Here is a 19,041-nt window from a genome sequence, read left to right as displayed (position 1 = left end):
AATATTTACAACTTTTAAAAATTCATAACTTTCTTGTTGTTTGTCCAATATCGTTCAAACTTTCACCTATCAACTTGTCTGATTTTTCTTTTTCTTATAAAAACAAGTTTTTATTTGGGTTGGATTCCCCTTTAAGACTTTTCAACTACACCCATGTCCACATTTCAGTCACTCTATCCATAAACTTTCAAACTTATGATGGCAATTCAACAATTACCCCAACATGGCCTACGTTTATTGACCTTAACTGACCTTTGACCTTGGTTTTGTGACCTGAAACTCACAGGGAATGTTCAGTGATACTTGATTACTCTTATATTCCAAGTTTAATGAAATAGATCCATAAACTTCAGAGTTAGGATGGTAATTTAACAAAGACCCCCAACACGGCCAAAGTTCATTGACCTTAATTGACCATGGTCATGTGACCTGAAACTCGCACAGAATATTCAGTGGTACTTGATTAACCTAATGTCCAAGTTTCATGAACTAGATCCATAAATTTTCAAAGTTATGAAGGTAATTCAACAAATACCCCCAACATGGCCAAAGTTCACTGACCCTAAATGACCTTTGACCTTGGTCATGTGACCTGAAACTCGGGAAGAACGTTCACTAATACTTGATTAACCTTATGTCCAAGTTTCATGAACTAGATCCATAAATTTTCAAAGTTATGATAGTAATTAAAAAATACCCCCAACTTGAGTTATGATGTCATTTCAAAAACTTAACCTTAGGTTAAGATTTGATGTTGACGGAAAAGCGGCGCCTATAGTCTCGCTCTGCTATGCAGGCGAGACAAAAACAGAAGAAAAAAGGAAGGAGAAGTGAGAGAGAAAGGGGGAATGGAAAAAGAAAGGAGATGGTGTGAGAGAAAGAGAGGGGACGGCGTGGAAAAAGAGTGATAGGAAAGGAGAGACAGAAAGAGAGGGGGAGAGCGATAAAGAGAATAGAAATAAACAGGGGGGGGGGGGGCAAATTCAATGGGAGAGGGAACTCTGGTTTTCATATCAACAGATCGGAGCTGTCAAAATTCACATGTCGGGTAACTTGCAAAAAAGAAAGGCCTTTTTTTTTTAATGAATTCCGGGTGCGATTTCAGACCAGAAGTAACTGTATTTTTTTTTTCATTTTGACTCTTTTTTTTGCGGGGGGGGGGGGGAGGGGAGCTTGAAAAATGTGCGACACTGGTCCTTGCAAACCCGAGAAAATTAACTCTTTCTCCCGACCTGGAGAGCGTTTCCTCAATATTTTTGTCAGAAATAGTTGCCAGATCTGACAACTTTCCTTGATTTTGATTGGCTAAGAAAGACTGTTACTATGGTGTCGGATAAAATTGTACTTGTCGGATAAAATTTTACTTGTCGGATAAAACTTCCAACAAGTCCTTTATGAAACACTCCCCGGATTTGCAGATTTGATACAAGAAAATAAACGTCTGATTGTCTGCGCGCGTACTTAATTTCAGGGAAATTGTGACGTAACAGAGAGACAGTTTTGCGCACGCGCACATGCGCTTGGTTACAATTGTTACAGTTTCCATTCAACATCATCATATTTATATCAATTATTGATTGAGTGTGCACAGGCCTACTGCAGCTACGTTCACAATCTTTCTACTGATATTTCAGCTTGAATCGATATAAATTCATTATGAGTGACGAACGTAAGTTTTTACTGTTGTAATCAGGGTAACTGAAAAGAACACTTAATATGTTTATTTCGATACGAAGTAACTTTGGCCAAATTCAAACATTATTTTTATCATGTAAATATATGCATACATATTTTTTCACATGGTTGATTTCAGACTCTATTCATTTCCATTATTACATTTATATTTACTTCTGTTTAACATGTATAGTTCTATGTGGTGTAATATTCCGACTATTGTCACATTGAACGGTGTTCATACCCTCGAATTTCAAATTCTATACATCAGCATAGAGGGTAGTCTCATGACAAATTTCATGAAATAGTCGCGGATGGTGGGGGTGGGGAGGGGGGGGGGTGAGAAAAAATGACGGATGAATCGAGAATTGGGAGGGGAGCTTTTGTTTATGCTATATGTTGCTTTCTGGCGAAATAATCTTGCTTAATATTAGGCCTATTGTTCAAAATTTCATTTTTTGGGAGTTTATATAGGCCTATATCCTACGAGTGCTGCGTAAATATCATCAAATACCTTAAATCTTTTTGAGAAAAAAAAAATAGATGTTATTCAACAACACCCTAGCAACATTGCCAGATAATATAGCGATGTTCAGATTACTGAAGTCTTGAGTACAAAATTCCTTGGGGTACACATCGAGAGTAAGCTGAATTGGAAAGTTCACACAACTTATTTATGTTAACTTCCTTCCAGAAATTCAGGAGTCATTTATTCCTTGAAAGTATATTTCCAAAAAAGAATTGTATGCATATTGCACTCAACTCTCATTGTGCCTTACTTGAATTAGGCCTATGGCATCCTTTCCTGGGGTAACACTGCTAAAGTTCATTTAGATGGGTTATTAAAAGTCCAGAAAAGGGTAATTAGACTAGAGTGTGGAGTAAGTTCACGATCTCATACTAATATTTTGCTTTATGAAAACAAGTTCCTTAATTTACATGAAATATTTGATCTTAACCTCGGCTGCATTATGTATCAATTAAATAAAACACAACATCCACTTGCCCTTGCTTCGGTATGTGTTAAAAATGACCAAATCTATTCTTACTACACAAGACAAGTTTCTTTTCTCCACTTGCCATTGGTCAAAACTAGTTTTCGGCTCTCCCTTCTTACTTCATTAAAGCAATAGTGTTTTTAGAAACAAATTGAAGACAGATTTACTGAATAAATACTGAGATCAGTAAACAAATGTCTGCTAGTTATATCTTGTATAAATTGTATTTTTCACATATATCTATGCAAAAATAGAGCTCTACTACTTTTCATATTTTTCTCTTCCCCCCCCCCCCCTCTGTTCTTTCTTCTTTTTAAATGTCAGATCGTTATACTTTAGGTCTAATTGAATTTGTTTTGCATTCTGCATTCCACATTTTTTTTTACCTTTCCGTGTATCTTTTATAAATATGTATGTAAATACTTTGGTTATTTACTCCAATTTGTTTCATATTTTTGTTTGCTTGTTCTTATAGGTTTTAAATGATTGATGATGTACGTTTATAACATTATGGTGGCCTATGGCCCACAAGCTAAGCTTAATGGTAGGTCACCGCGTTTCTTTTCCATCTTGTCTCATGGACGCTGCCATGTTCCATAATAATGTAGTATACCGTACGCGTATTATATATATCAATCTGTAATTAATTATTTTTTGTTCTTTGTTACTTGTATTGCAATAATTTACTGTTGATGTTGTTATCGGAATTGAAACGAAATAAAGATTCATTCCCTCATTCAGAGTTCTCAATATCCCTATAAGGTTGTCTCCTTTATTTTTCTCATTCTTATTCCAGCAAATCGAGCGATACCAATATTTGAAGATCGCTTGGCAGATGTCATCGAGTTTGATAAGTACGTTTACCTCAATGACACCAACGTCGAGCAAATTGACGCATTCCTCAAACTGCTCAGAGACCAGGCAACACTTGTACCATCAACCTTAACATCTGGTGTGCCCGAGGAGCAGGAGGAGGAGGATGAACAGAAAGGGGAGGAGGAGAAGGAGCAGATGGAGGAGCAGGAAACATACAGCAAGGAGATGGAGGAGGAAAAGAAGGAGAAACAAGAGAAGGAGCCAGACAGAGATGAGGTTCCGGCGGGCGAGGTGGATGACAAGGTTGTGATTCCGGACAAAAACAAGTTTTGGCTGATGGACAATCCTGCAAAGAAGGAGGAACAATTATGGGAATTCCTTGAAGGAATGCAGAGCAAGGAGGAGGTTGAGGACAAAGAAATGTTTGAGCTGATGGAAAACCCGTCAAAGAAGGAGGAACAATTATGGGAATTCCTGGAAGGAATGCAGAGCATGGAGGAGGTTGAGGACAAAGAAATGTTTGAGCTGATGGAAAACCCGTCAAAGAAGGAGGAACAATTATGGGAATTCCTGGAAGGAATGCAGAGCATGGAGGAGGTTGAGGACAAAGACATGTTTGAGCTGATAGAAAACCCGTCAAAGAAGGAGGAACAATTATGGGAATTCCTGGAAGGAATGCAGATCAAGGAGGAGGTTGAGGACAAAGACATGTTTGAACTGATGGAAAAACCGGCAAAGAAGGAGGAACAATTATGGGAATTCCTTGAAGGAATGCAGAGCAAGGAGGAGGTTGAGGACAAAGACATGTTTGAGCTGATAGAAAACCCGTCAAAGAAGGAGGAACAATTATGGGAATTCCTTGTAGGAATGCAGAGCAAGGAGGAGGTTGAGGACAAAGACATGTTTGAACTGATGGAAAAACCGGCAAAGAAGGAGGAACAATTATGGGAATTCCTTGAAGGAATGCAGAGCAAGGAGGAGGTTGAGGACAAAGACATGTTTGAGCTGATAGAAAACCCGGCAAAGAAGGAGGAACAATTATGGGAATTCCTTGAGGGAAGGCAAAGCAAAGAGGAGGGTGAGATCAAAGACAAGTTTGAGCTGATGGAAAAGCCGGCAAAGAAGGAGGAACAATTATGGGAATTCCTTGAAGGAATGCAGAGCAAGGAGGAGGTTGAGGACAAAGACATGTTTGAGCTGATTGAAAACCCGGCAAAGAAGGAGGAACAATTATGGGAATTCCTTGAGGGAATGCAAAGCAAAGAGGAGGGTGAGATCAAAGACAAGTTTGAGCTGATGGAAAAGCCGGCAAAGAAGGAGGAAGAATTATGGGAATTCCTGGATGGAATGCAGAGTAAGGAGGAGGATGGGGACAAAGACAAGTTTGTGCTGACGGAAAAACTGGCAAAGAAGGGGCAAGAAATACGGGAATTCCTTGAAGGAATGCAGAGCAAGGAGGAGGTTGTGGACAAAGACAAGTTTGTGCTGACGGAAAAACTGGCAAAGAAGGAGGAAGAAATATGGGACTTCCTTGTAGGAATGCAGAGCAAGGAGGAGGTTGTGGACAAAGACAAGTTTGGGCTGATGGAAAAGCCGGCAAAGAAGGATGAAGTAATATGGGAATTCCGGGAGGGGATGCAAAGCAAGGATGAGGATGAGGACAAAGACAAACTTGCGCTAATGGAGAGTGAGTCAAGACTGGAGCAGGATGTACTGAAAAATAAAAAGCATATGGAAAAGGAGGAAGAGGGGGTGAAGATTATGTTCCTGGTAGAGGAGAAAATCAAGGACAGGAAGACTGAAACAGAGGAAGGGGTATCCAAGGACATTGATGGAGGGAGGAGGAGACGGAAATGGTGGAGAAGATTCGTATGTTGTGTTTAGGATCTATTTAGAATGAACTGATATGGAGAAATATATCATTTCGCGAAAGGTAAATATCAACCGTTGATAAACTGGAAAATAGGAATCACTTATTATGAGTCAAATAATCTTGAGTTATGTTGTTGAGCGAGGACAAACGACAATAAAGGCGCATTTCTCACTTAATATGTTCATCGTGAAATCAACGGAAAACACTGGTTTTGACGAAACAACAAAAACGATAACAATCCGAAGGAACGACCAATAAAACCTTCTTTCAAAATAACCTCTTCTGTAGAAGCTTATCTTCATTACAGATTTATTACAAAAGAGTGTGATATAAACCAAGATCGGGAAAGAGAGATGGTAGAGGGAAAGAGAGAGAGAAAGAGGGGGGTAGAAAGGGAGAAGAGATGAAGATAATTATACAGAATAGGGAAATACATAGAAGGAGGAGAATTTGACAAAAAGGGAGGGGGAGTGAGAGAGGGTAGAAATTGATGGATGGATCAGCGAAGGGTGGGGGGGGGGAGAGAAAAGAGGGAGACTGAGGGGTGGAGGAACGGCTAAGTATCAGATAAAAAAAAACAGGTGCCACGGAAACGGGGCGAGTGGACTGGGTGGACTTCAGCCCCTCCCGTCTTGTCCAAAAACGTAAAAATTGCCACCTGGTTGTGGTATTTGGCATGAACAGCCACCCCACCCACGCTTTTGGCTCAGCCACCCCCCCCCCCTTCACTTTCAAAACCGTTCCGCGGACCCTGGAGAAAGCAGTCATTGGCGAAATAACTACAGAATTGCGCTTTTTCACGATCAACGAGTATTTTTTATTTGAAGCATATTTCGAATTATAACCAAAACTTAACACAGGAACCCAAACAAGAAGGTATATTTCTCAATTATGCCAAACAAATACAAATTGAAATTATAGAAAACACGAATAGATATTAAAAAAACATGTTCACGACTGAATAAATGCCAAATGAATATCAATGAAATTGAGTTAAAGAATGAATAAATGAAATAAAAATGGAATGAATGTACCGTAACACAATGCACCCATAAATTGCGAATGGTTTTAGATGGAATTTGTATGAACCAAACTAAGATACATTCTCCGAGCAGAAAATATTAATTCCCCCCTATGATACAAAGTTAAGAAGTTATATTGAACATAAACATTGTACAGATTATATAATACCAAAAAACCGCACAGAAAGAGCAGGGGCCCGTTGCAGAAAGAGTTGCGTTTAAACGCAAGTCAAAAAATCAATCGCAAGTCCAAAATGCGCGCTGTTGATTGGTTGAAAATGAAGTTGCGCTTGATTTTTAGAGATGTGTTTGATTGCAACTCTTTCTGCAACGTGCCCCTGGGGAAATAATTTGTTTAATGATTGTCACACTAATTCAATAGCTTTTTTAAGTATTATCACGACCCTTTAATCTCGGTCATAATAGAGGAGTTGTTTCGTCCATCCTCCTGACTATGACTTCTGTTTGTTCTTCGACTCGCTCTGCCCCATGATGTCTCTGTGTTGTCTCTGGGACAAGTGAACATGCCAAGGGGAGGAAGAAAAAGAAGACGCTGGAACCTGCAAACAAGCCAATCAGTAGTGTGAGTGCTGTTCGAAGACCCGTCGCTGTGGCGACTGGGGTAACGACCAAATTAACAGGTCCGACTAAAGAATGGCTCAGGAAGGAGTTGATGGCGAAGATGAGGGCCTTGGAGTCGACTGGTGTCAGATCGGAGACGATAGCCAGAATGAGGATTGAAATCCAATCACCAACGAATAGAGTGAGACTTAGTAGTATCAGCAGAGCTATAAAGGAAAATTGGTACATCGCCGCCCAAAACGTCACCATGACGACCTAACAATGGATAATGACAACATCAAAGAAAGATAAGTGTTTTAGTTACATTTACGAGGAAGATATTATAACAAAGATAAAACTACAAGACAGACTATTTGCATTCTCTAATATCGTAGGAATGTGTTTTCACATCTAACGAAGATCAGGAGATCGTTTCATCTACATTATTTTTTTTTTGTATTTCCTTCAAGATCGAGGATTTATTAAAGAAAAAAACTCTAAAATTCAGCGATACAAAATATGCAAATCAATGGCATATACAATGTTATATCAGATGAATTCAAATGTAGTGAAATAGTCTTCTTGGTAGCCTATTGTCTACTTTTTTTGCATCTTTTCAATTAATCGAATTTTCCTGCTATCTCTCTTTTAAACTCATATATTCGGCAAGAAATTCATCCACAATGTGCTGCACTCAACCCAGGTGAGGTGAATGGGTACCCGGTAGGAAGAAATTCCTCGAATGCTCGAGCGCCCGATTAAGGTAGCCGTGCTAAAACCGGGGTAATAATAATAGCAGGGCCTGCTGGGAGGACAGTTTTCGGAACTGAAGTGACTACCCTGGGTAAATATGCCGTTATTATTAGTAGTATTATTATATAAGACAATTTTCTCTTCTATCATACTGAGTTAAATTTCTTTCCAGAATAAACTTATAAATACACCATAGAGCTATTACTAAAACAATGTATAAATCCTCAAGTTCTCAAGTTCTCAAGAATGAATAGACAATTTATGTCGATTTTTATTTCTTTATGAAACACATCTTTGATAACTCTGTAAATAAACCAAAACAAGTTAATTTAACTCGCAAGTGAAGAATGCATAGATAACATCTTCTTCAACGTTACAGTGTAGGCATTTGTTATCGTTTGCAATACCCCCATTTCATCTACATTATCGTCTGATCTGACATCTAAATGAATGAAGTCGTCAACTGAAGTAAATAATGATAAGATATTTATGAAAGACTGTTGGTGGCTTATCAGTTAATTAATTTTTCACTTTATCAGATTTATCCATTAATGCATAATTTATTTCTCAAGCTTCGTTCGTCAAATGTCCTAATTGTATTCTATAATATTTTCATATAGGTTGAGTTTTAAACCGTTTCTAAAGTGAGTTAAAGCAAAGATGGGTTTCATAAAGCTTTTTTTGTATGATACTAATGACTTTACGAGCGACTGGTGACCTTTTATTTTGATAAATGATACACCTTAAAGGGGAATCCAACCCAAATAAAAACTTGTTTTTATAAGGAAAAGAAAAATCAGACAAGTTGATTGCTGAAAGTTTGAACAATATTGGACAAACAACAAGAAAGTTACGAATTTTAAAAAGTTGTAAATATTGGTAATTACTATACCTATGGAGACTTCAAACTGGCCACATATGGGATGTCATAGTGATGTAAGGCAAGGACTACTCTTCCATGTACTCCAATACATATTTTGGCTAAAATGTCACTTTTTCCCAAAAGTTTTATTTCAAATTATATTTTTCTTTCATGAGGACATAATTTTGGGTTATATTTAGATTACTGCCCCAGGGGAATGGGTACTTAGGAGAAAACCACAAATCCCTGATAATAAAGTACATGGCCTATGGGAAAGTTGTCCTTGCCCCTTGTCATAATTTACTTACCCAGTTGCCAATTTGAAATCTACATAGAATTAGTGATCTCAATTTTAAAACAGCTATAACTTTCTTATTGCTTGTCAGATTTCTTTCAAACTTTCACCATTATGTTTAATTTATTTTTCTCCTTCTAAACACAACATTTTATGGCCAAGGCTGGATTCCCCTTTAATGTTCATTAATGTTAATTGATTTATCGCTTAAAAAAGGTCTTCAGTCTTTCGTAAAGTCACTCGTAACTTACGAACATCTTTATGAACGAGCTTTATGAACTACCTCAGGCCAGCCTTAACTTGGTCGCTATATGAAGGGGTCATTAAGGCGGGAAGATGGTGACGGGGAAAAAGATAGTTACCGGGAGTGGTCATTACCTGCATAAAAAGACAGAAGCCAAGCCTCGCACGTAAACCAAAAACTTTCCGCATTCGATCGCCCGTCCAGCCTCCAATGATGGTGGCAGCCGCGCCTAAGACAATGGTGATTAAACCTATCGCAGCAGCGGAATTCGATTCTGGAAAGTATTCTGTCACGTAGACCGGGAGATTGTATGAGCTGATGCGAGTTGCTGACAAACGTCCGATGCTGGCCAGGAGTATGCATATCAGGCACGGCCATGCTATTTGACGTAAACTGGAGTGATGCCACCGAAACGACGATTTAACGTATTGTTTCTGAGAGAAAATGATCAAAACGGAAATTGTTTCCTCAAGTCTACACAAATATTTAATCGTGTTAACGGTAATTTTTTGTTATAATACTGACATGATCTTATTTAAGTTATCATGGTTAATTGGATGAATAAAAACTGATATCGTTTCGAATTCTTTTAACGGTGCATTGAATTGGTTTGCCATTTCTAAACAGTCAAAAGTTATTCGGCGACATTACATGTTTTTTCACACGCTAATATAAATACAGTTACAGGATTGGTCAAAGTAAAGTTCTGTTGTTGAATATGCATGGTATAATTCCTACCAATATAACAAGTCAATATCAACAGATATCAACCAAATTTCCCGGCAGAATCAACTAATAATTCGGCAAAGGTAAATTGTAGGCCTAAAAGTTGGGGATATGTTAATTTGTGGTTACAAGTCATAAACATTCAAAGCCACATACCAGTGTTCGTTTCCTGGCGGAGACTTTCTTCAACCTGTACTTGACAGAAAATTCTAAAGCCACAGCTCTGGGGAACTTTGAAATAGGCTACGGCACTGTTGTTCTGCAATTACTTTATTATTTTCTCGATTCATTTCGTGTAATATTCACGCCCACATACATGTATATATCAACAACATGGGATTGTATCCCTCATAATAACGAGTGGATACCATGCGCGACCAAAGAAACACGTAAAAATTGTATTTTTTCAAGATTGGGCGGCACGTTGCGTACGTAACGTAATAAGGGTGTCAAAACACTAAAATACTGAAAAAGGGTATATATTTCGCGAGGAAAGTTTACGGTCCAATTTGCGAGGGTATAAAACACTGAAATGGTATATAAAGGATGTACTTTTTGCTCGAAACTAGGTGTTAGGGTCCGATTTGAGCGAGGATTGAGAGGTGGGCGGTACTAAAACCTAATGTTAAAAGGTAACGCCGACGTACGTCCGATCGCGCCGGCCTGCACTTCTGGAAGTGATTAACTCAATTGATATTTCATCACATCTTCATGGAATCAAATCAAATACAAAATTGATTGGAAACTTACTAATCACTCCATTATTATTTTTTTTTTTATTTGCTTCTCTGATGTAATTGTAACTCACATACTAGAAAGGGATTGCTGGGCTGTTAACTATCGCTGTACTTGTTAAGGGGGTCACAGGGAATGCCTGTCAAGGGTACCGTTTTGTTTCCAATACTTAAGGGTAGGGTTTCACACGCCAAACTTGTTAAGGGGTGCATTTTCAGAACATGGAAAATACTTGTTTAGGGTGCTTTTCGAAACCCCATGTTCACGCATGGTATCCACTCGTCAATGGTAGTGCCCCCCCCCCCCGGACTTCTTACCAACCCCTATCCCTTCCTCGCTGTCCGCGATATACTTTCATGAACATACCTTGCCATGGGAGTCTGGTCTTTTTGGATCAGCCATAAAAAAGCAGAGTATGGCTAGGACTAGGCCTGCTGATCCAGTGGTTGTATAACACAATCTCCAGCCGATGCTTTCTGTCACATAGGCGAATAGGTAAGAGGCACCGTAACCCAAGGTTACGCCGTAGGTTGCCAACCCCAAGACGATGGTGTGAACTTCCTGTTGAGGTAATGGGCCAGAAACGATATAGGTTCAGAGAACTTCAGAATTCAAGCGGATATGGTGGAGAAAAAAAAACTGCAGTATGATGATAATTAATTCCCGACAAAAACCAACACTCGAAGCGAACAAGCTAGCGAGCAAAATATTTTACCCGTTAGAAAATGAAAATTAATTTTGTGACGACATAATTATTTTGACATAATTTCCAGAAAATAATTAAACATTTTACCCTTTTCGTTTTCATTTTCTTTAACGTCTTCTTTGGCTCCTTTTTCGGTCGTGGAATCTTTTTTGGGGGTAGGGGGGGGGGGGGGTATCGGTCCCAAGTTCTCAACGCCAGTGATTACAATCACGTTGACCATGATAATGGTTCCCATTTTCTTCATTTTGGCACAGTTGACACTTTGGATAAAAGATGCCACTGTTCACTAAAAGTGATTCCAAATTTTATTTTGGTTTTATTATTATAATTATTCTTTTTTAATTTATATATTTTTATCATTACTTATGTATTGTTTTAGTATTGTTATTTATTTATTCATTTATTTATTTATTTATTAATATTACTATTTTATTTATCTATCTATCTATTCATTCATTTTTTCATTGGGGGTGGTCCTAGATCATGTTCACATCACGATGACAACCCCCTCCCGCACTGATGCTTTTCTTGATAATATAGACTCACCTTCGGGAATATTCGCGTGAGGTAAGCCAATTTAAGCGGACCGATGGGACCAGAGCTGAAAATGAAAAAAGGGCAATGTACGTCACATTTTGTGTTATTAAAAAAAAAAAATTTAAGGGCCATTTACGCCTGGAGTTGTCCGTAAATTGCATTAATTTAAAATGGTATTAAAGAGGGTATAAGTTAGGTGCCGGGTAAAAATGGCAGAGGTAATAATGGCAGAGGTAATAATGGCAGAGGTAAAAATGGCAGAGGTAAAAATGGCAGAGGTAAAAATGGCAGAGGTAATTATGGCAGAGGTAAAAATGGCAGAGGTAAAAATGGTAGAGGTAAAAATGGCAGAGGTAAAAATGGCAGAGGTAAAAATGGCAGAGGTAAAAATGGCAGAGGTAATAATGGCAGAGGTAAATATGGCAGAGGTAAAAATGGCAGAGGTAAAGATCATGATATGCTACATCAACAAGGAAAAAAACTGAACCTTTTCGGTTAATATCAGTCATAGTTATTGAACTTGAATGGACTCCTCTCGACGAAAGGAGTATTATGAACTGATTAGATATTATATGGATTTTTCTGTCATCATTTTAGGTCTATACTTTATCGTTGATATGATCAAACTCAAACTATTTCATGCCAAAATAATTTCAATTAGTGATTGATGAAAGTATTTATCTTGGCCAGTTCGTATAGTAGAACAGCACTTCATCCCATACATAACCAACAAATTTTAATGTAAAGACCAATGTGCGCTACCATTAACACACTGAAATAGACAAATTCGGGATTTCTTTGAACCACTGGCATAACTTGGATAACAGAAAAATAACAAAACGTTCTGCAATAAAAGCAATTTTTCATATTTCAACATCATAATGGATCCGAATAGATATTGATATGATACGTATATAGTTTAATGTAGATGATATAATAATAGCAACTAGTGTTCATTTTTTCAGAGCAATACCTCATTGCACCTAGTCCAAGTGGATGTCAGGTTCCTAACTTAGTTTCTATGGTAACGGTTACCGCATTAATTTTGAAATGTGTAGCAAATCAGGGATTTGAATTTTTAGGTGTTTCTTAGGTACCATTCTATCGACCTGTTTTGAAGGGGAAATTCACCCTGACAAATGGTTTAGTGTAAAATTAGCAGAAAAATATATTGGTGAAAGTTTGCGGCAAGCCCATCAAAGATAAAGATAGTTATTAGAAGTTTGAGTTTTTATGATCTGTGACGTCATATACTAGCAGCTGCCCCGTATTTAATGCACCAAAATGTATACTTTTCAATCTTTTAATCAGTGGTTCATGATTGCTAAAAAAAATCTTTCAGGTGCGGATGTGAAATGATTTGTATGTTACAATAAAAGCCATTTTCGTTTTTTTTTTTTTGAAATTGACATTTCATTGATATTTTTTATTACACCATATGCGGGAAAACTGCTCGCAAATGACGTCACCGTTAAAATGTAAAATTCTAACAGCTTTTTAAATCTTTGATGGATTCCCTAAAACCCCCACCAGTATCATTTTAATTATGTTCTGCTATTTCTACAATATTCTTTATGTCAGTGTGAATTTCCCCTGTAATGAATGAAGTGTAATACTTGGGATCCAAAGTGTGCTTCAAATTTGAATATTAGAAGAGCGATTTGACATGAGAAGACCGTGCATGTAAGTCCAGGAAAAAATAAGAAATACCAACTCAAGTGTTATCAATTTGGTGCAGAAGATCTACAGCATCATTTGAAAATGTTACCCTTTCCATTAGTCAAACATTATAATTCCAAATTTCTTCTCAGAACCTTTCATATTTAATCTACTGTACATGGAGGGGCTTTTGGGTTTTTTGGCATGGGGTTTAAAACTGACCATTTATACCTCTATCATTTTTACCTTTGCCATTATTACCTGTGCCATTTTTTCCTGTGCCATTTTTACCTTTGCCATTTTTACCTCTGCCATTTTTACCTTTGCCAGTTTTACCTCTGCCAGTTTTACCTTTGCCATTTTTACCTCTGCCATTTTTACCTTTGCCATTTTTACCTCTGCCATTTTTACCTTTGCCATTTTTACCTCTGCCATTTTTACCTCTGCCATTTTTACACCGAGCCAGTAGTTAGGCTTACTGACTTATAATAATGCACCGTTCATGTTCTTGAGATGAGGGCAGGTAATAATGCTAATAATAATAAAAAATTAGATCCACATCACTAGTTTACAAAGCATATGAAAATTATAATTTTGCTCTGGCATTAGAATAAATACGGTTAACACACATTACTTGTTCAAATATTCCACATTTATAAAGACAATCAAGGGATTAAACAAAGAGGTTTTCTTCTTACAATATGCCAAAAAGAAACCGGAGTAAGACCACTGCCCAGTAGTCGTCGACGAAGGCTGTCAGCAGGATGAAGAGTGTGGAAAGCATAGTAAACATCGAAATTGATATGGGCTGGCTCATGGAAAAGCCTTGAACCAAGCCTATGAGTGGCACCGTGACAATACCCTGAACGGTGAGATAGATTGGTCCGGCTAATACGTCATAGGTTGTACCCCGTCCTGTGTATCGAATGCCACACACATCAGGCAAGAAGAACGTGCTGTTCTCAGAGCATCTTCTCGCGGGAAAGATGGCAGGGGGATGGGGATACAAAATAAAAAAAAACGTATGTTATTTAGTTGAGAATTACCATTTTGTTTTTATTATCTATTTTCATTATTTAATAGCCTAAAAATGCAGCATATTATATGTAAAGGTAAATGACTGCATGACACTTTAATCAAATTGCATTTATTGTGTGTAGATTTGAAACATTGAAAAGAGGCTTTGTTTTAGGAGTAATGTTATTTGAAAACAAAATAAAAAATAGGTCAATACAACACATTGTTGGTCTAATATTTTTATATGACGTTTGAAACCAATTTAGGCCTAGAGTGACTTTAGACATTCCCATCGATTGTAATTTTATCAGATTCAGTAACAAAATCAAGACAATCACCATGATCACTGCATTTTGTAGTTTGAATTTTCATCGGGCAACAAAGCAATCGGCCTATATAGCTAATACCAATTTCAGTGGACCTACGATTCCACGAAATCATTTGTTTTTTCTTTAAAACATATTATGTGTATACACGGTGTAGAAATAATAGGCCTACATTCTATATTATTTTTAATCATTTAAATCCTAATGGAATGTGTAATGATAGCTGAAAATATATTTGGGTTGTTAAAGGAGGGTTTACATATTCATTATGGAAACGCGTGATATTTCACCACGGACCAGAGCAGTTAAAATGAAGTGACTCAATTTCTTTAAAATGCAGTATTTTATCAAATGATTTTACAGACCCCCCCTTTTTTTTTTTGGGGGGGGGGCTCATTTTGCTGCTTTCAAACTCACATTTCACTCTTTTAAAAGTTAACCATTCGTTTGGATCAACCAGAGGTAATAAAAATCGGAGTATACCCATTGAAGTTAATTCCCATCTTACCTCCCTCGTTCCGAGCACAATTCCTCCCCGGTCATGTTGAGATCACGAAGGTAGTCACGTGATCCTGTTTCGTTGATCACCTGACATTGTGTTTTCCCGAACTTTAACTCACCTGCCATTCCAGATATTGTGACGATGAGGAGGTATCTAATCACGTATTGGAACATGAAATTAGCATAATTAAAAAAAATAACCATTCGGTGATATTATGAATAATTAGGAAGTGAGCTAAATGACCATAGAAATTCATGTTTTTGTCATTTCATTTTTATACAAAATAATAAAATTTACTCTCCTTTAAACCCTTTAAAAAGAATAGAAAAGCGTGTAAGAGCAATCATTTTACCGCTGAATTTCAAAAAGGCGCCAAACCCAAGGTGGAATTGCTCACAATATTAGAATATGGACCCTGGGTACATTGCGCAATCCTTTAGCATTCATGACATTGTAACCTGCTGGAGATATAATGTGATCTATGTTACTTGATAAATATTTTGCAGAAATTTCTTTGAAATAAAACATATTTTTGAAAATAAGTTATAATCTAAACAAAGAATCAACCTTTAAAACCATTGACTATAACATAATGTTCTTGATGTTCTACAGGCAACCTTGTCTTGGTCAATAATCATTACAAAAAACATTATATACATGTATAATATATATAAACTTCTTCAAGTTCCAAACATATTGATTTGGAATGAACTTGACCTCAACTGGTTGGTGACATCGGAATCATGTCCCCAAATTCGTGATACATGTATTTAATAGGAACTCATTAGTATTAGCTCATCTCCTAGCGGAACAAGTTGATCCTTGTACAAAAGTCTATGGAAATAACAAAATTCAGATTTAACTAGATTTGGAGATCAGGGCGGCACTATTATTTGTTGGCTACCCTCTGATTTTTTTAAGTAGTGACGAGAAATTTTGACATCTCACTTAGGTTGTCGACCTTGACACTTTATGAAAAACATCTTGCCACCGCCCTTGATGGAAGCAGATAATTAAGAAACTCATTAAGAATAATTCAATATTCGAATACTCTAATCATACTCGAATACTCACTCTTGGATACTCCTTGTAATTGTAAGTACTGTCAGGACAGTCAATGCATAAACTCTCCCTCCTAAACCAACAACAGTCTTATCGTCTTCACTGTCATTTGGTGGCCTGCTCATCAATATTTCATGGCTACCGTCGTCATCGCATCCGTGGTCGACCATGGTGCTATTGTTCGGGCATGGCATGGAGATCACCGAACCAGGAAACTTTCTAAATGACGAATGTTAATGTAAGAGATATATCGAATGCTGCTTTCTGAGCGGCAATTAATTGCAACTGAATATTTTTGCATTTAACAACTTTCCTACGAATGTTGCAAGTGCCTTTACGACAAACAACCAAGGGCTACACAATGGACGGTTAACCCTTCGACTTTTTAGTATTGAAAAAAAGAAAATAGGAGAATATGGATAACGTTCCATTACATTTGCTCCGGCGGCAATTGCTCCTCTGTAAATTCCACGCACTATTGGGATGACCAACTTCGACCCTGGATTTAACACTATTCCCTACCCTAAACCTAACATAAAACCCTGCTGCAACCCTAAACCTATATGTCTTAGACGAGTGATGTCTACTTTGAACTTGCAGCAGGCAATACAAGAGGTCACAGTCAGAAGCTTTCTAAGCCCAGATGCTTGACCAAAGTCAGGCAAGATGTGCAAGATTCATTTAGTCAGGTCGTAAATGACTGGAACTCGCTCCCTGAAGAAGTAGTTACAGCTCAGACTGTGAATAGCTTCAAGATCAGACTGGACAAGGTGTGGGCAGACCAGCGGTTCTGCTCATCATATGACTAGCAAACCCCCAATAGAAGATAAAGATCTGAGCCAAAACGACACTGAGCAGACGTACACCACACCAATCATTGAGACGGATGAAAATGGCACAGAACTGGAAGCCTGACTGCTGGGATCCACAGCACTCTTCCAGAATCTCGGGTAAAGGTAAAGCTAAATGAACGTAATTGCAGTAAAACACTGATTTCGTGAGAAAGTCTGTAAAACCAAGGTAAAGTATTGATATATCATCGGGGATCTGGTACAGTTACATAAACTGAACTTTGTGAAATCATAATATCTAGCTAAAAAACGATCACACTGAAGATCGGCAACACAGATAGGCACACGTGGGACAGTGTATTATTATTATTGCTGGAATAAAGACCCGACGGACTCAGTGACCGAATCCGCGCTTATTTTGCTCATTTCTCAGCAATTACACAATTTCTTCCAGAATCCTTCGGCGCTTATTTTTTATTCATAAAAACAGACACTTTGGTGATCATTATATTAAATTAAGTAAAAAGGTCATTTTGAGATCGTTCCCACAACTGGAATTTATCTTTAAAGGTAAAGTACAAAGCCCGGAGCATGATGTCGCCGGAGCAAAGTCGTGTCACAGGGAAAAAATGTCGGAAAAAATAAATCATACAGAGTTGTTAGGACTTTTAACTATGTAATAATCCTATACTATGATTGAGAAAAATAACGTCATCTTTAAATTTCCCTTCCCTATTAAATTGACATGGTACTGCCCTGTATCTAATCGTTTAGCACACAATGACTCACCTGGATAAAACTCAAAGTTCAAAATATCCATAAGTGCAACTTTTAAATTCATAAGACAGTAGTCATGAATCTTAAAAAAAACAGGAACCTATTCCTCTTTGATAGAATATAAAATATTTTTTTCGTTCGAGACACTCTACACTCGCTCGTAAATTATATTAAAAAATTCCTCGTCATCAAATTCAGCAACCTCTAAAAATAAATTAACTTTGCCTCACTAATAAAGGCCACTGCTTCAATAAAAACCTCAATTTAGTTCACTTTTCTACGTGTTCAAACCAGGCCTTTATTCTAATAACTCACTCGCACGTTAGTTGTGACACTCGTTTGACAATATTCAGAATGAAGGCCAATAATGTGTGTGTACGAACTGAAATGATAATTTATTAAACCATAACAAACGATGACCTCAACATTAATCAATAACTTTACAGCGTAGGAGCTAGTTACGAAATCACCATTATCACTAGTGGATCGATTGGGGGCACAAAGCCTGCCCGTGCCCCCCCCCCCTTTGAGAAGCAAAGTTTAAAGTTGTAATGTAAAAATGCAGTTAAAACAGAAGTGTGCCCCCTCCCCTTTGAAAGTGAAGACTTTTTTTGCCTGTCAAATTTTTCCTCGGAAAAAAATGTGCCCCCCCCCTTGGAAAATCCTGGATCCGTCCCTGATCATCATCATCGCCATGATCAGGAGAAGAAGAAAATCAGCAACAAGAATGAATGAAAGAAAGAATTAACCAATGAATGAAACCAGCAAATAATGATCATCGAAATAAACAAAATGACTTGACTTACCTTGGCGCAGGTGCTTCAATACATACATTGCTACATATTTTTAGATGGTTGTCTCGAGCCTAGATGTACAGCACTCGTCGAGTAGCATCATGCAAACAATAGTTTGAGCATAAAAATATATCCACACGTTGCATATATTTCATATACTGTCACTTACGTGCGCATAGATTTCATGAGATTTTTGTTACGGTCCAGCGGGGGGGGGGGGGGGAGGGCATGTATTGTTATTCTCCCTTTCGATTCTCGAAACTTTGTGAGAGCTACATTCAGCTTTGAAATGTTTTGTCTGATTGCATAAT

At 37.6% G+C, this 19,041-nt stretch overlaps 2 protein-coding genes across 2 annotated transcripts; one reads left to right on the top strand and one right to left on the bottom strand.

The window, feature by feature from the left end:
- The first annotated feature begins 3,182 nt into the window (after positions 1 to 3,182).
- Positions 3,183 to 5,372, top strand: LOC129277336 (golgin subfamily A member 6-like protein 22). Its single transcript, XM_054913527.2, has 2 exons — positions 3,183 to 3,216; positions 3,469 to 5,372. Exons 1-2 carry the CDS (start codon positions 3,183 to 3,185, stop codon positions 5,370 to 5,372), a joined length of 1,938 nt encoding a protein of 645 aa, XP_054769502.2.
- Positions 5,373 to 6,150: 778 nt separating this feature from the next.
- Positions 6,151 to 19,041, bottom strand: LOC129277820 (uncharacterized). The gene is made up of 8 exons (XM_064110520.1): positions 18,743 to 19,041; positions 16,381 to 16,587; positions 15,313 to 15,459; positions 14,160 to 14,432; positions 11,812 to 11,866; positions 10,926 to 11,120; positions 9,233 to 9,532; positions 6,151 to 7,220 (listed from the first exon to the last, which is right to left on the bottom strand). Exons 2-8 carry the CDS (start codon positions 16,560 to 16,562, stop codon positions 6,801 to 6,803), a joined length of 1,572 nt encoding a protein of 523 aa, XP_063966590.1. The 5' UTR covers positions 16,563 to 16,587; positions 18,743 to 19,041; the 3' UTR covers positions 6,151 to 6,800.

The sequence above is a fragment of the Lytechinus pictus genome, chromosome 15 (assembly GCF_037042905.1).
Source record: "Lytechinus pictus isolate F3 Inbred chromosome 15, Lp3.0, whole genome shotgun sequence".
NCBI classification, from domain to species: Eukaryota; Metazoa; Echinodermata; class Echinoidea; order Temnopleuroida; family Toxopneustidae; genus Lytechinus; species Lytechinus pictus.
This window is presented reverse-complemented; position numbering and strand designations above follow the sequence as displayed.